Here is a 14,434-nt window from a genome sequence, read left to right as displayed (position 1 = left end):
GAATCTTTCCCGTAGCGTAAGCTAGCTTACGCAATACGAGAGAACCTCTCTTAAGAGAACTACATAGCTGAATGTTGTCCCTGTATCAACACATATACTTTTCAATGTAATATTAGAACAATTCAATGGTAAAAATTCCAAGGTATATACAACTATACAGTGGCCAAATATAGACTATTGTAATATATTGTATTATATTACATTATATTATATTTAGGGCTGTCTATCGATTACATTTTTTAATCAAATTAATTACATGGTGTCCCAAATAATTCATCGCGATTAATCGCATTTAATCATATATACAAATATTTGCTGAGAAAGCCCCTCATATAACAAGAATTCAATATATAATGATTATACATATTTATATCAATATATAATTATACATAGTTATCTTTAAATATAAAAAAAATTTATATATATATATATATATATAAAATAAAAAATATTCAGATAATTAAAATGCATTACATTCTTGTAGCAGAAGAGTTAATCATTGATAAGACGATACAAAAAGCGGCTTTAGAATACAATGTATTGTTTACTACCATATTATTGATCATAAGACAGTCATTGGCATACAGTTCACATCAATCCATTTCACAAGTGAATTTGTCAATCAGTTGGAGATTTATTATGAGGGCTTGTTTAAGGACCGGCAATGTAAACCTGTGTCAGCTATGCTTATGTAGTGTCTCGGATGCGTCGCATCATAAACATAAAAAGTTAAATATAGTTTAATACTCAATCTTTAAACACATCTTGAGATCCCTTAGTTCGCATTTGTGCTCCTTCAAATGTTTTGAATGCAAGAACGTAACACATGTCTGTGTTGTTCTGCCTACTGCAGTGTTTTCTTCACTGTATAAACTGTGCGTTGCTCATACAGCTGAAATTTTACTTACTGCCCTCTGGAGTAAATAGATGGTAATACAAGCTTGCATTTCTCAGGAATCTTCCTTATTATGGTCCGGGGGTATTGCGATTAATTGCGTTCATTTTTTTAAAGCATTATTTTTTGTAAAATGAATCGCACTGAATTAAAATGTTAAATCGACAGCCCTAATTCTATTCTATTCTATTCTATTCTATTCTATTCTATTATATTATATTATATTATATTATATTATATTATATTTAGGTACCTGAAATAGGGTCCCAGTTATCAAGGTGTTATCAAGTCTCCAAATGAATGTAATCTAGTGATAATATGGCACATTTCAGTGACATAAAGTATATACTTGAGTGTATTCCAGGTAGGCACTTGAAATATGACTGCACTAAGTAAGACTAAATTCTGAAATTATTCTGAATATACTAATTGTAAGCCCAGTTTTGAATTCTTGTAGTGTGTGTGTGTGTGTGTGTGATGTGTCCATGATCCTATACAGCTGTGGCAGGAGCTGTGAAAACCAAGCAGTTGATGTATTGATCTCGAAATTCAAAAAGGTTTGAATTCTGCTCACAGTTTAGAGGAAGATGCAGCCTTTCTCTTTCTATTCCCTTTATATGTTATATTCCCTTTATATTTTCCCACTGGGGTCAATAAAGTATGGCTGTGGTTTAAATAAGGCCAGCAGTCCTGGAATACTGTCATGTGAAACAAAAAAAACAACAGCAACACTAAACCATATATAAACCTTGTTACCATGGCATTGAAGTCAGGTTGACCTGATCAGGGGCAACAGAGTGAGCGCATTTCTCTTCCAACTCAGGTGCAGAATTCAGCTCACATGGGTGTTGAATATTTTATTAATCTCTGCTTGCAGCTACTAGAGATCACAGGGGTAATGAAGTATGGTGCCTTTGCCTGTTTCTCCTTCAGTTTAGGGCTTTAACCCTTGAATTGTGTCAAATAACTGCAGTTAATACAGATTTAAGTGGATTCATATATTACTTTTGAGCTCATGGCGTTTTGTAAGCGTATTCTGCAATATTTTTGCTTTATTTGTATATAGAACTTTATTTGTAATAATTTTTCAAACATTATTTTCTGTAATTGTAATCCCCACGTAACAACATGTTTTTGTCAATTGTGCCAAGTGCCTTACAATATCTGGACTCAAACATAAAAAGAAAAATAATGCATCATATTTTCATTATGTGATGTATTCTATTTTTAAAATACATATTTTTCTTTCTTTATTTGGTTATTAATTCTGCACACATTTTTGCGCACATTGCCGTTTCAGCCTGAATATTCAAGCTATAAAGCTTCAAAACTGAATATGTTGTTTACTACTCCTTCTCCAGGTGTAAGCAGATGACCTACCCAGAAGACCTACCTCAGATCTCTGTGGTCTTCATCTTTGTGAACGAAGCTCTCTCTGTCATCCTGCGTTCTGTACACAGCGTGGTCAACCACACCCCAGCACACATGCTTAAAGAAATTATACTGGTTGACGACAACAGTGACAGTGGTGAGAACATGATGTTTATTAACATGTCTGTTTATGATTTTCCTAGTATACAGTTTTTTGTTTTTTTTTGGTGTTTGATGGACAAGGAGTATTGAATGTGTACAAGTAAGTTTCTACTGATCCTGCAGCTCCAGACATAACATATTTTGCTAACAAAATTTACATAAAATGTTGTTTCCACATTGTCATCCTCAGAAAAAATACTGCTGTTGCAGTTAGTGTTTTTACCTGAGCAAAAAAAAAAAAACCTCCAACCTCTGCACTTGTATTATATATTTTTTTAATGCGTGGTATGAAGCTGCGCTTAAAGACGAACAGAAAGACGAAAAATAAACAGCAAGAGATGAGCAGCTCAAGCAAAAGGATAATCCCTTAGGTGGGTACTGTTGAAAACAGCTGCCTGTTTATAAATAGCCTTCAAAAGAAAAAAGAGATTGCTCATTTTTCGAGTCACCATTTACAGTTTCCACTGATACGTGCTGCAGTCATTTTGTCTTTTTTTGTCAGTTTGATCGACACCTAAAACAAGGTACCTTAGAAGACATCATAATTAAGTTGCCTAGCTCTCTAAATTTAGGAACAACAGTTTACTATTGGGAACGAAGCCAGAGGTCACTTACTCGATCTTCTTCGCACAAAAAATTTTAAACTATACAAACGTCCTTGAAAAGCATTAAACATACTCTTTGTCTAAAGGACCTGCATTTCTGTTTATTTAGATTGAAATCCATCATGATCTGTTTACAAGCAATGCTTAAATGAATTGAATTTCAAGGACGTGATACTCCTCAGAAAAACAGACACGATATCCCTTAATAATATTCACAAGGTGAGAATGAATGTTACCCTGCATAACAGGATTCAGCAGAGATTAATCTGGACAGACAGAGATGATGGAGGTACAGAAAATGAGGATTAAAACCTTATTGGCTCCAGCGAATAAAGTGGCATGAGTACGCAAGTCTATTAAATGTCTTCATACTGGACACCAGACTTAAAAGACAGAAACATGCTCACTAAGGTCAATTCATTATGCAAGTGGTGAGAGTGCCTGTACCTCCCGCAATTTCTTTGGACACGTGTGCTAAACAAGAGCCGACACGCTACAGTGCTCAGAAAAGGTCAAGGAGGCAACCTTTGCATGTTAACAGTTTAATGTCAGCCGAGAGAAGCTGTAACATCAGCAAGAAATTAGCATATGAAATTAGAAATGGTAAATGGCTGCATCCAGAGATGCTGAGTATTAGAGATAATAGCAAATTGGGAAGATAGCTGTAATGCCATTCAAACATTCTCCACACCGCTGCTGCTGATTGGGTAATGTTTTATAACGCATTCAGGATTGAGTATGTGCTGATGTTTACTGTTACTTTGTTCTTTTTAAAGGTTTTCTTCCTATTATTGTGGCTGGCCATTAACACTAAATTCAACTATAAAAGGAATAATTCACACGAAAAGGAAAATTCGGTAATCATTTACTCACCCTCATGTGAATAGGAAAAAGTCTGTGGATTGCATTCATTTTAAGCTTTACTGACACACACGTGTGCATCCATTTGGATAATTTTTTAATTGCATTAATTGATATTCCAGTGTCATATGCAGCTTTCACAAGTTGTTATGTGTGGTTGAGATCTTGATATGCAGTTGAAAAATGAAAAAGCCTCTATGTTGATTAAATAAAGTGAAGCAATTCCTTTGCCATAGCTCATCTGTCAGGATCAGCATGCATCTAAAATATTCTTATAATCCTCAGTTTTTATCTAGTGTGTTCCAAAACCCTTTTTTTCTATTCATGGCATGATGGATGGATTTTTGTTTTTTATTGATTGGTGAATTTTTATGAAATATTTCTGCCTTGCGATTTATTGTTTCAATAATACAGCTGCGTTCAGAACACACTGGAGGGACTCCTATAACTTTTCAACTTTGTGTGTGTGTGTGTGTGTGTGTGTGTGTGTGTGTGTGTGTGTGTGTGTGTGTGTGTGTGTGTGTGTGTGTGTGTGTGCAGTTCAGCACACTGACTTCCCTCCCTATGTTGGCTGGGCTGTAAGTGGAGTAGACCTAACAACATGAAACATCAACATGAATAGAATTCATCAAAATATTTATTTATTCATTTATTTTCATTTATTCATATGGCAGACACTTTTAGTCAAAGCACCTTGTTTAATCTCACAAAAGCATCATATTTCACCCAAAAAATCAAAAGAAAAATAAGAAATGTTTTGCATAAGAAAGTCTCCTTGCTGTAAAAAAAAAAAAAAAAAAAAGATATATAATTTAAATTGTAAATTACATTTGTAAAGTATGCTATTTTGGTGGTATTTCTTGTACTTCATTTAAATAATTTTGATTATAAAAATAAAAAACTAAAACTCCAGACATGATTATTTCCATTGTGTTATTCCAGTAATGAGAATACAATTTTATTTCCATTACAGTAATGAGAATGAGATTTATTTTGTATTTATTAAAAATAAATTTGTATTAAAGTAATGAGAATCTGCAGGGAAAATCTGCTTAAATGTCATGAAAACAGGAACATAATATTTTTTACTTTGATTTTGGGGTAAAATAGTTCATTCGCTCACCTAATTGCAAAGTATTCTTATTGGTATGTTTATTCCATTGGAATCAAACCCATGACCCATGACCATGGTGTTGCACCATGCCCTACCAGAACTATTATCAGTTTTGATCATGGAAGAAACATTATGCCATTGCCACCATTTGAGTATTCACAAGCAGGTGTAAACTTGTCATCCCAGCATTAATATGCAGCCTAATAGTTTCATATCCTTTTCAGAAGTCCACTGACAAAGTAAAAAATCACTGAAACATTGAAATGTTAATCGTTCTTGTGAGTTGATGAATGAGAGGGGAGGGAGTTTTGTGCATCAGTGCCTTAAAGAGTGCTCTGTTCCTCCTTATTCCTCTCCCCATAGAAACTAGAACACTCAGCAACCTGCAGGAAAGAGCCCAAACACTCATCTATCTTCCCCCAGTGTGTGTATGTGTGTGTCTGTCTGAGTGTGTGTGTGTGTGTGTGTGTGTGTGTGTGTGTGTGTGTGTGTGTGTGTGTGTGTGTGTGTGTGTTCTCCGTGCACTCCATTTGTTTACCTCCCATAGCTCTTATTGAATAAGGACAGATAGCTAACTCCGAGAGACTAAAGTAGTGGGGGAGATCCAGGTAGATTTATTTACAGCATCATCTACTGTGCCACTTTCTTTTTTTTATACAGTTAAGTTTATCAGGGGAAAATTCTAAGTTCGCCCCTGTGATCCTTTTTTACGAAAACTGTATCACTCACAAAATTGTATCACTCTCATTATTATAATAAAGGAACCTGTCTATACTGCAAGCACCTATAAATATAGTTTTGTTGTGCCCTGTCACGTTACTTGCTTGCTGTGTAAATAGAGAGTTCAATGCATTCATTATTTAAATTGGTATATTTTTCTGATTAATTCACAGAGGGTGAACATGTTCCATTTAGTGACAAAAAAACCAACACTGAAAGATTAAAAATTGGGGTTTCCAAATTATTTATTTATTTATTTATATTATCACCTTTTCTCACAATTTGGAATGCCCAATTCCCACTACTTAGTATGCCCTCGTGGTGGCGCGGTTACTCACCTCAATGCAGGTGGTGGAGGACAAGTCTCAGTTGCCTCCGCTTCTGAGACAGTCAGTCTGCGCATCTTATCACATGGCTCATCATGCATGACACCGCGGAGACTCCGCATGTTGAGGCTCATTCAACTCTCCGCGATCCACGCACAACTTACCACGCACCTAATTAAGAGCGAGAACCACTAATTGCGACCACAAGGAGGTTACCCCATGTGACTCTACTCTCCCTAGCAACCGGGCCATTTTGGTTTTCTTAGAAGACCTGGCTGGAGTCACTTACGAACACCCTAGATAAGAACTCACAACTCCAGGGGTGGTTGTCAGCATCAATATGCGCTGAGATACCCAGGCCCCATGGGGTTTCCACATTTGATGTTTCTGGTCAGATTTGACACTAACAGATGGAACGGGGTTGATAAGTTGTGTACAAGGGTTAATAAGTATGTTTTCATTTTATGGATAATGGTAGAAGAACGCTTTTATTTCTCAGAATATTCCTTTGAATTTAAGTTTAGAAAATGTATTTTCCTGTTATACAAATTCAACATCCTGTGGGATGTGGCCAATTCAATTCAATTTCCATCTCATGAATTGAAAAGAGTCAATTCTTAATGGAATATTATGGGTTTAATACAAGTTAAGCTCAATCAACAGCATTTGTGGCATAGTGTTAAATATAAGTATTTTGAATCGGCCATCTTTTTCTTTAAAAAAGCAAAAATCGGTGTTCCAATGATGCACTTGCAATGCAAGTGAATGTTAGCCAATTTTGTACATTAAAAGACTCACTTAATTTAGTATAGCCAGAAGAAATAAACAATACGTGATAATATGATTTTAGTGTGAGAAAATCACTTAATAACCTTCCGTGTAAAGTTATAGCCAGTTTAAACAAATAAAAACCCTAAAACTGAAAAAGATGGTTAAAATGACCATTTAAACACCTTTACAGCATGTACAATACACAAGTTTTAACATAAGAATTAATGTGAGTACATTTATAAAAATATAAGCTTCAAATTTCTGCCTTTAAACCCTACAAAAATTGGCCTATTCACTTCCATTGTAAGTGTCGAAATGAATTATTGTGGTAATCAACATTATGCCACAAATGCTGTCAGTTAACTTGTATTGAACCCGAAATATTCCTTAAAATTTTGAATTTCACCAAATCCTGCTAAACAAATTCATATTATTGACGATGGAGGTTTAATTGGCTTGGTTTGCATTTTTTTGTCTCTCTGTTTCAGTGGAGCTGAAGTTCAATCTGGATCATTATGTGAACAAGCGATATCCCGGTCTGGTGAAGATCGTGAGGAACAGTAAGCGTGAGGGGCTCATTCGGGCCAGGATTCACGGCTGGAATGCCGCCACTGCTCCTGTTGTGGGCTTCTTTGACGCCCACGTGGAGTTTAACACAGGCTGGTAAGTGGGATTTTCTCTTTTATTACTTTTAGGCATTGTCTCGCCACTCAGAACATAACAGGCACTCTTCTCATAACAAAGGGCTGATTTCTCAAAGAATATTTTTCCTGCATTCATCATGACATCAACAGTAGCTTCGTCTATCAAGGAAAGCAACCTCATGGGTTTTTATCTAAAGCAATCTGTCAAAAGTGAACTTGTACGTAAATGACCTCAGAAATGGGATGCGGAAGAACTGAGATGTACTCAAGATAAAATAAACTTTCTGTTGTGCTACTGGGCTTCTTTTCTTAAAAGATCATTTGCATTTGCAAGCTGGTACAAGTTGTTAAATGCTGGTCAAGTTGATAGAACAGCATGGTTGTTGTACCCAGTTGTAACTAGGTTACACCAAAGAAAGCAAATTTAATGATTAGATAAGGTAGTAAAGGATCCTTAAAATATGTCCTAATTAGCTGCAACATAATAGTTGTTATTAGCAACATTTTTATATACATAATTAATCACACTAAATTAACGAATTAAATCGGCTGGCCTACTTTTTCCGAATGGCACTTTATCATGTCGTGTCTAGGACATGATGTTACAACTACACATTATCTGTTTTGACAGTGCAATGATCCTGGTTGACTTAGGAAGTCTTGTTAGTTAAGCTAGTTAAGAAGCATGTTAGGGATATCAGCACACCAGCATCCCATGGTGGTGACCAGCATCCAACACACAATATTCAGTAAATGAATGAATCCACTATTTGTGGCCTCAGAAGCTCAGGAGAGCTGAGAGAAGTTGCAGCTACTGCATTCATATCCTTAAGTAAACTAAAGTATCCTTTGGCTGTCACCTCTGTTAACCCAGCAGAAATAAATGCTCATTAAGGCCTCTCATTAGAGTAGTATGGCCTCCATTTGCGAATTATGGATTAACCATTAATTAGCTTTTCCTCTTTTTTCCACAACATAAACATTTAATGGAGAGATGAGCATGAAAACCTGCCACTCTCTATTGAAAATTATGCTGAAACTGCAGTTGGAAAAACTGAATCATGCATTCCTTGTTTTCAAGCCAAAACCTGGGTCGATATTAATTTAGAGTTTCATTATTCGTGCTCTCATGCAAAACTTTCATTGTTATTTCATTTAAATGTGGATTCGATGTGAGGACAAAAAGTTTTAGGTGTAAAATAAAACAGTAGAGCAATGTTCACCTCGAAAAGCATAATTTGTCAGGAGAGAGATGACTTGGAAATTACATGCATTTTGTATTTGAACCTGTTAGCTTTTATTCTGTTAGCTTGCACAGGCAGATCTCAGCTCTGTGGCAGGCATCTGTCTCAGTTTCACAAAATGAAATTAAATGGGGGAAAATTTGGGTCTCATTCACAAACCTGTATTACTCCAAGTGGCCTTAGAAACATAGAATGAATAGACGTATAAGGAAGACCGGAGCTAGTTTTCACACTTTGCACTAAAGCAAACATTTCTCAGGGTATTGTATCTTTTTTTTCTTCATTGCTAAATACCTTAGGCTACAAACAAATATTTTGAACATTTTCACCATTAATGCCCAAGAAAAAAGATAATGTTCAATTAACTCATATTGACCACGAATAGCAGGGCATGTTATCACACTATACAGGGTTTTCACTGATGGAATCTGCCATTAAACCTGTGGCATCTCTAAATAATATCTCTTTAAATCTACACCGGCTTTAAACAGCCAATAACAGATTTTTCACCAAAATGTAAAGATTAAAACAATTATGAAGCACAAAAATATGAAACCATTGTTTTGACCACCAAATCTGGTAAATGATAACCATTTATGACATTTAAAACATGTGTGACATCCTGCCCCAATAAAAATGCGACAAGTTGCCAGCCTTTAGAATCAATCATAACCTCACTCAAGGTAAAACCAAAGAAGTCAATATCGAAACATCTCACGAAAACGTGAAGAAACTTGGTGTAATCACACTTAAAATTGCAGCTTCAAAGGAAAGTAGATTTCATACTGGCGGTATGTGTCAGCTATTCAGTTTGACAATTAGAACTTTGATATGTATGTTTCAAAGCAACCAAAGACAACTTACAGAATTCCAAAGAAGCCAATTAATCGAAACCTGAACTGAAATACTGTCAGTCATAGAAACTGCAAAATTACTTAAGATTAAGAATAACACTTTATCTTAACCAGGCATCGTAAATAAAGCGATAAAATCGTTTCTTCAATTTTATTCAGAATGTTTTGTGTTCAAAACAAGTACAGCTTAATTAATAGCATTTGTGGAATGATGTTGATTTCCCAAAAAAATATTTTACTATAAAAAAATAAATAAAAATAAATAAAGCAAAACTTACAAACTTAAAAGATTGTACAAATTATACATTTTAACATGATTTTGGTGTAATAAAATCACTTATCTATTCTTTCAAAGTTATGTCCAATATTACAACCTGTAATCACAGTTTTGGATACAACTTTACATAGATAAGGTAAGTAAGTGATTTTATTAAACTAAAATCATGTTGAAATCATGCGTTTATCGACATGAACATATTCACTTCGATTGTGAGTACTTCACTGTAACTGCAAGGGGCGAGTCAAAATTATTTAATGGTAATCAACATTATGTCACAATTGCTACTGATTGAGCTTAACTTCTTTTGAACCGGAGCATCCCTTTTAGCATTTATTTTTGTTGTCTAACCATAAAATCTGGCACAGTGAAATCTCATTGGTTCAAAACACACAACTGTCATTGGTTCTCCACACAGCTGTATATTAAACGTGATAAAAACTGAAAGTTTCAGTCCTAGATGCTGAAGTACACAATATAGTAATAGCTACTGTATGACTCAAAACACTTGTTCAACTAGCTACCGTGTACATCTCTTTTCAGCCACAGAATAATGTTCTGTTATTGTTTACATGTCAGGGAATATATTTTTTAGTGGAAGGATGGCACGCAATAAATGTGCTTGAAAAAATTTGGGAAAAACAATTAGTGAAAGTTTGAGTCATTTTTCTATGTTGTGTCCAACAGTGCCCTTTAGCCTTGATTATGACTATTCATAATAAAGCACAGCCTCTTATTTAGTTTTGCTTAAGTTAATGTGTATTTAATGTGTTTTGTTCTGATTGGCTGTGCTGAGTGTCACATTGTGTAGCATTTTTCCTTTAAGTGTGGACAAACAAATGACCTGTCTCTGGAATATTGCTGCATTGGTTAGATCAGAGTGTAGCAGTCTTAAAATAAGATTGGATAATTAAATAAGTTATTGTCTTTCCAAAGAGCCGTAGACAGATCATTCACAGGACAGTTGCTAAGTGCCACCAAAGAGCTGCCTCAAAAATGACCACAGACAGAACTGAATATTTTTGACCCAGTCTAACAAACACTGTATGTCTTGAGCTTCACAAAATTTACTTTATTGAAATGTATGGCAGCGCTGCTATTCAAAATCTGCTTGTTTCCAAGGCCTGCACATAAAGATGCATAACCTGGTGTAAGGAGCATAAAATCTGGAACCTTGAGCATTGGAAAAAGTATTATAGTCTGTTGAGTCATCTTTCACTCTTATTCCCTCATCATGTCAGGTTCACCAAATCTATTCAACCCACATCCCTGTTGCCAACTGTTACTCACAGAGGGAGATCATAATATTTTAGGCTGCCATTTTTTGGATGTCATGCTGTGCTTGGTAATACAATGGACACATAATATGAGAAAACCAAGTACTCAATCTTGTGCAAACATTGTTCTTTTATTAAATTTCCATATTTTAGCATTATAATTTGCTTGTACTCTACTAAGCATTTCCTATTTTTTTCAGTATGTTGTATTTTATTTTTTCGAAAACTATCATCATAACGTCATGGTTACTGTTGTAACTTCCATTCCCTGATGGAGGGAACGAGACGTTATGTAAATAGTAACACAAGGGGTCTTCCTTGGTATCCTTGCGTACCTCTGAACATGAGAAAAGGCCAATGTGAAATTGGCAGACAGAAGTTGCATGTCCCGCCCCCGGACATACGGGAATAAAGGGAAGCGGGCGTGCGTCTGTCTAGTCAGATTTTTGCACTGAGGAGCCGAGAATAAAGTACGCCGCATTACAGTGGTACGAATAGTGTCATGGCAAGGGGGACACAACGTCTCGTTCCCTCCATCAGGGAATGGAGGTAAACCATGATGTTCCCCTTCTGTCACTCACTCGACGTTGTGTCGATTGTAGTGACACAAGGGGTCCCATTTAAAAACATCATGCACTAAATCCTGTTACGTGAACTGCTGAGACAGGTGCAAACAGGCTGTTGCTTGCTAGAAGCAGCTGTGTCGGCCGCACGTAACCCTCCCCAACGCCCCCAATAATAGGTGTCATATACCGCTCTTAGGTTCTGGCTCTAGGGAGGAGGCAAACTGGCCTTGAAGCAAGCCGCTATCGTCCCGAGCGCAGGCAGAAGCAAATGAGCGTGCCGGGGGGCGGGTGGTTCGTGGGGCTGTGCCCGGCGAACCTGAGCCCGCTGCCATCCCCAAATCGCCCAAAACAAAAGCCGCGACTGCAACGTTGCCATGGTCATGTTCTCGCAGTGTGATTGCGACCCAGGCACACGAGACAGCTTCTGTGCCCGTCGGATCTGGAGAGGTATCTGCCACATCCAGGAAATACACAGCGGCAGAAGGGCATCTTAACAAATACGCGTCCTGAAAAGGACGTTCAACGCTCGCTAGTGTATGTTGCTCTTTTAGAATAAACTTTTTTTAGAAAATAAACTATTTCAGAGAAATCATTCTCTTTTATGAGAGAAGCGCTGTCGAAGCGCCCAGGGGCAGAGGGGCAGAGGCTACACAGCGTGCAGAGAGGAGAAAGTCGCTGGAATGCACAGTCAGATCCAACAGAAGCTCTCTTGCAGAGGTGGGTGAAGCAGTCGTGAACACAGCTCGCTGATCACACAACCGCTCTGCTCCGAAGAAAAAATCTGACTAGACAGACGCACGCCCACTTCCCTTTATACCCGTTTTTTTTTTACAATGGGAAAATTTTCCATTCACTACATAACACTCAACACTTGAAATCGCACATGTGCAATTTGATTTAGTCTAGCTAGCTTGTGAATTATGCAATTTTAAAAAGGTGTTCCAGTCTTCAATGTGAGTGACACCAGTGGACAACACATATCAAATTATACCACTGCCAGTAATTGCCCCCTAATTTGAACTTGTCATCCTGACAGGTTCAAGATGTACTATGTGTATGCAGTGTGGGTGTATGTGTGTGTGTGTGTGTGTGTGTGTGTGTGTGTGTGTGTGTGTGTGTGTGTGTGTGTGTGTGTGTGTGTGTGTGTGTGGTGTGGGTGCATTAAAATTCAGTGGCCACTGTATTGCGTAATACCACATATACCTTGGCCAAGTCAAAAGTCTTGTTTCAAAGTCATTATTTGGTTACATAATTTAAATTATCTCGACTTGCACAAAAAAGCTCCTTCACAATTAGCTACAGCCTCTATCTGATGAAAGCCTAACATTATTAATGATATTAAAGGTGACTTGTGCAGTTTTTCAACTTTTGTAAAACATTTGTAGGTTGACTTTGTCAGTTTTCAGTATTTGTCAGTATTTGTACAGTTTTCAAAACATTGCTCTCTTTTTCAAGTTTAACCGACATGTCAACTTCTGGCTCGACTAATGGAGCAAGTTTTAGGAGCAAAGTTATCTTGTCAATAGCAGATGGTGTGTAAGGCAAAAAGGGTGGCAAGATTATTTGAGATATCTGTTGGGAAGCAATCATTATTTTTTTGTACTTCCATTTGGTGCCACTAGTAGTGTGGGAATCACACACTTGACCTCACTTTTGGAGACTACATGAAATGGTTTGACGAATACATTTTCCCCCTGTAGTGATGTATTTTGTATTTCAAAATGGCTTGTCTTTTTTAATAGCTAATAGCCTTTTGTTTAGCTTTGTCACAGCCCAGCAAAACCATGATTTGCTGCTTGCTAATCATGGTTTTGTTAGTCCGCTAGCTGGTTGCAGGTATTAAGTGTAGGGGACATTCTCTTTCTCTCTAGAGCATTTAATTGGAAGAAAATATTGAAGACAAGTGAGTCATCAATAACGTTGGTCCATTTTCTCAGAAGAGAAAGACTTTATTTTGAATGTGTATATCTGCTAAAAGTTTATTTGTTCAACGTTTAGTTGAACTCACTGAAATCGGACACCGTAGATTGACTTTTCTTTTGCTAAAATCAGCCTGTGATCACCAAAATGTGAAACAAGGCTCCCATTGGCCAAAGGGGGTGTTGTGGGGTGGATGGGCACATGTGAGCTCCATTTTTTGGGTGCATCCTGGTTTCCACACTGGATCTGAACTCAGATATCCCACACTGCTGATGCAAAGCGCTCAGGGGAAGGTCAACAAACTGGAGCCGATGCAAAACATTTTGAAAGTAGATGACGCTTGTCGGTTTCTTTGCATAATTCATCCGATCCTGGGGTACCAGAACACTTGGAAACAACATACCAACTTCCCATGTGATCATGTTGCATATATATATATACACTGGTGGCCAAAAATTTGGAATAATGTACAGATTTTGCTCTAATGGAAAGAAATTGGTACATTTAGTCACCAAAGTTGCATTCAACCAGGGCTGGACTGGTAATCTGGCATACCAGGCATTTTCCTGTTGGGCCGACACACTTTGGGGCTGATCAGGGGTGGACTGGCCATCGGAAGAACCGAGAGGGCCGGTGGAACGGTCGCGGAACAGGACGAATGGGCCACGATAAGCTAAAATGAGCCACCACGTTATGCAGAACGGACCACAAAACGGTGCCGCGATATGCAGAAAAGGCCAGCAAACAGAGCAGACATGGACTAAAAGCCATAAAGCTTTGTTTATTTTTTATTTCAGAAATAGTTTAATTTCATGGGGTTTTTAACC

General features: G+C 37.1%; 1 protein-coding gene across 1 annotated transcript in view; it reads left to right on the top strand.

Annotated features, from left to right (window-relative positions):
• The window catches only part of LOC127643277 (polypeptide N-acetylgalactosaminyltransferase 9), a 151,738-nt gene that overhangs the window by 44,472 nt on the left and 92,832 nt on the right, over nucleotides 1–14,434 (top strand). The window contains exons 3-4 of the mRNA XM_052125946.1: nucleotides 2,257–2,423; nucleotides 7,314–7,488. Coding sequence (XP_051981906.1) covers nucleotides 2,257–2,423; nucleotides 7,314–7,488 — 342 coding nt within the window. The remainder of the gene's footprint in view (nucleotides 1–2,256; nucleotides 2,424–7,313; nucleotides 7,489–14,434) is intronic.

The sequence above is a fragment of the Xyrauchen texanus genome, chromosome 4 (genome assembly GCF_025860055.1).
Source record: "Xyrauchen texanus isolate HMW12.3.18 chromosome 4, RBS_HiC_50CHRs, whole genome shotgun sequence".
Taxonomy (NCBI): Eukaryota; Metazoa; Chordata; class Actinopteri; order Cypriniformes; family Catostomidae; genus Xyrauchen; species Xyrauchen texanus.
This window is presented reverse-complemented; position numbering and strand designations above follow the sequence as displayed.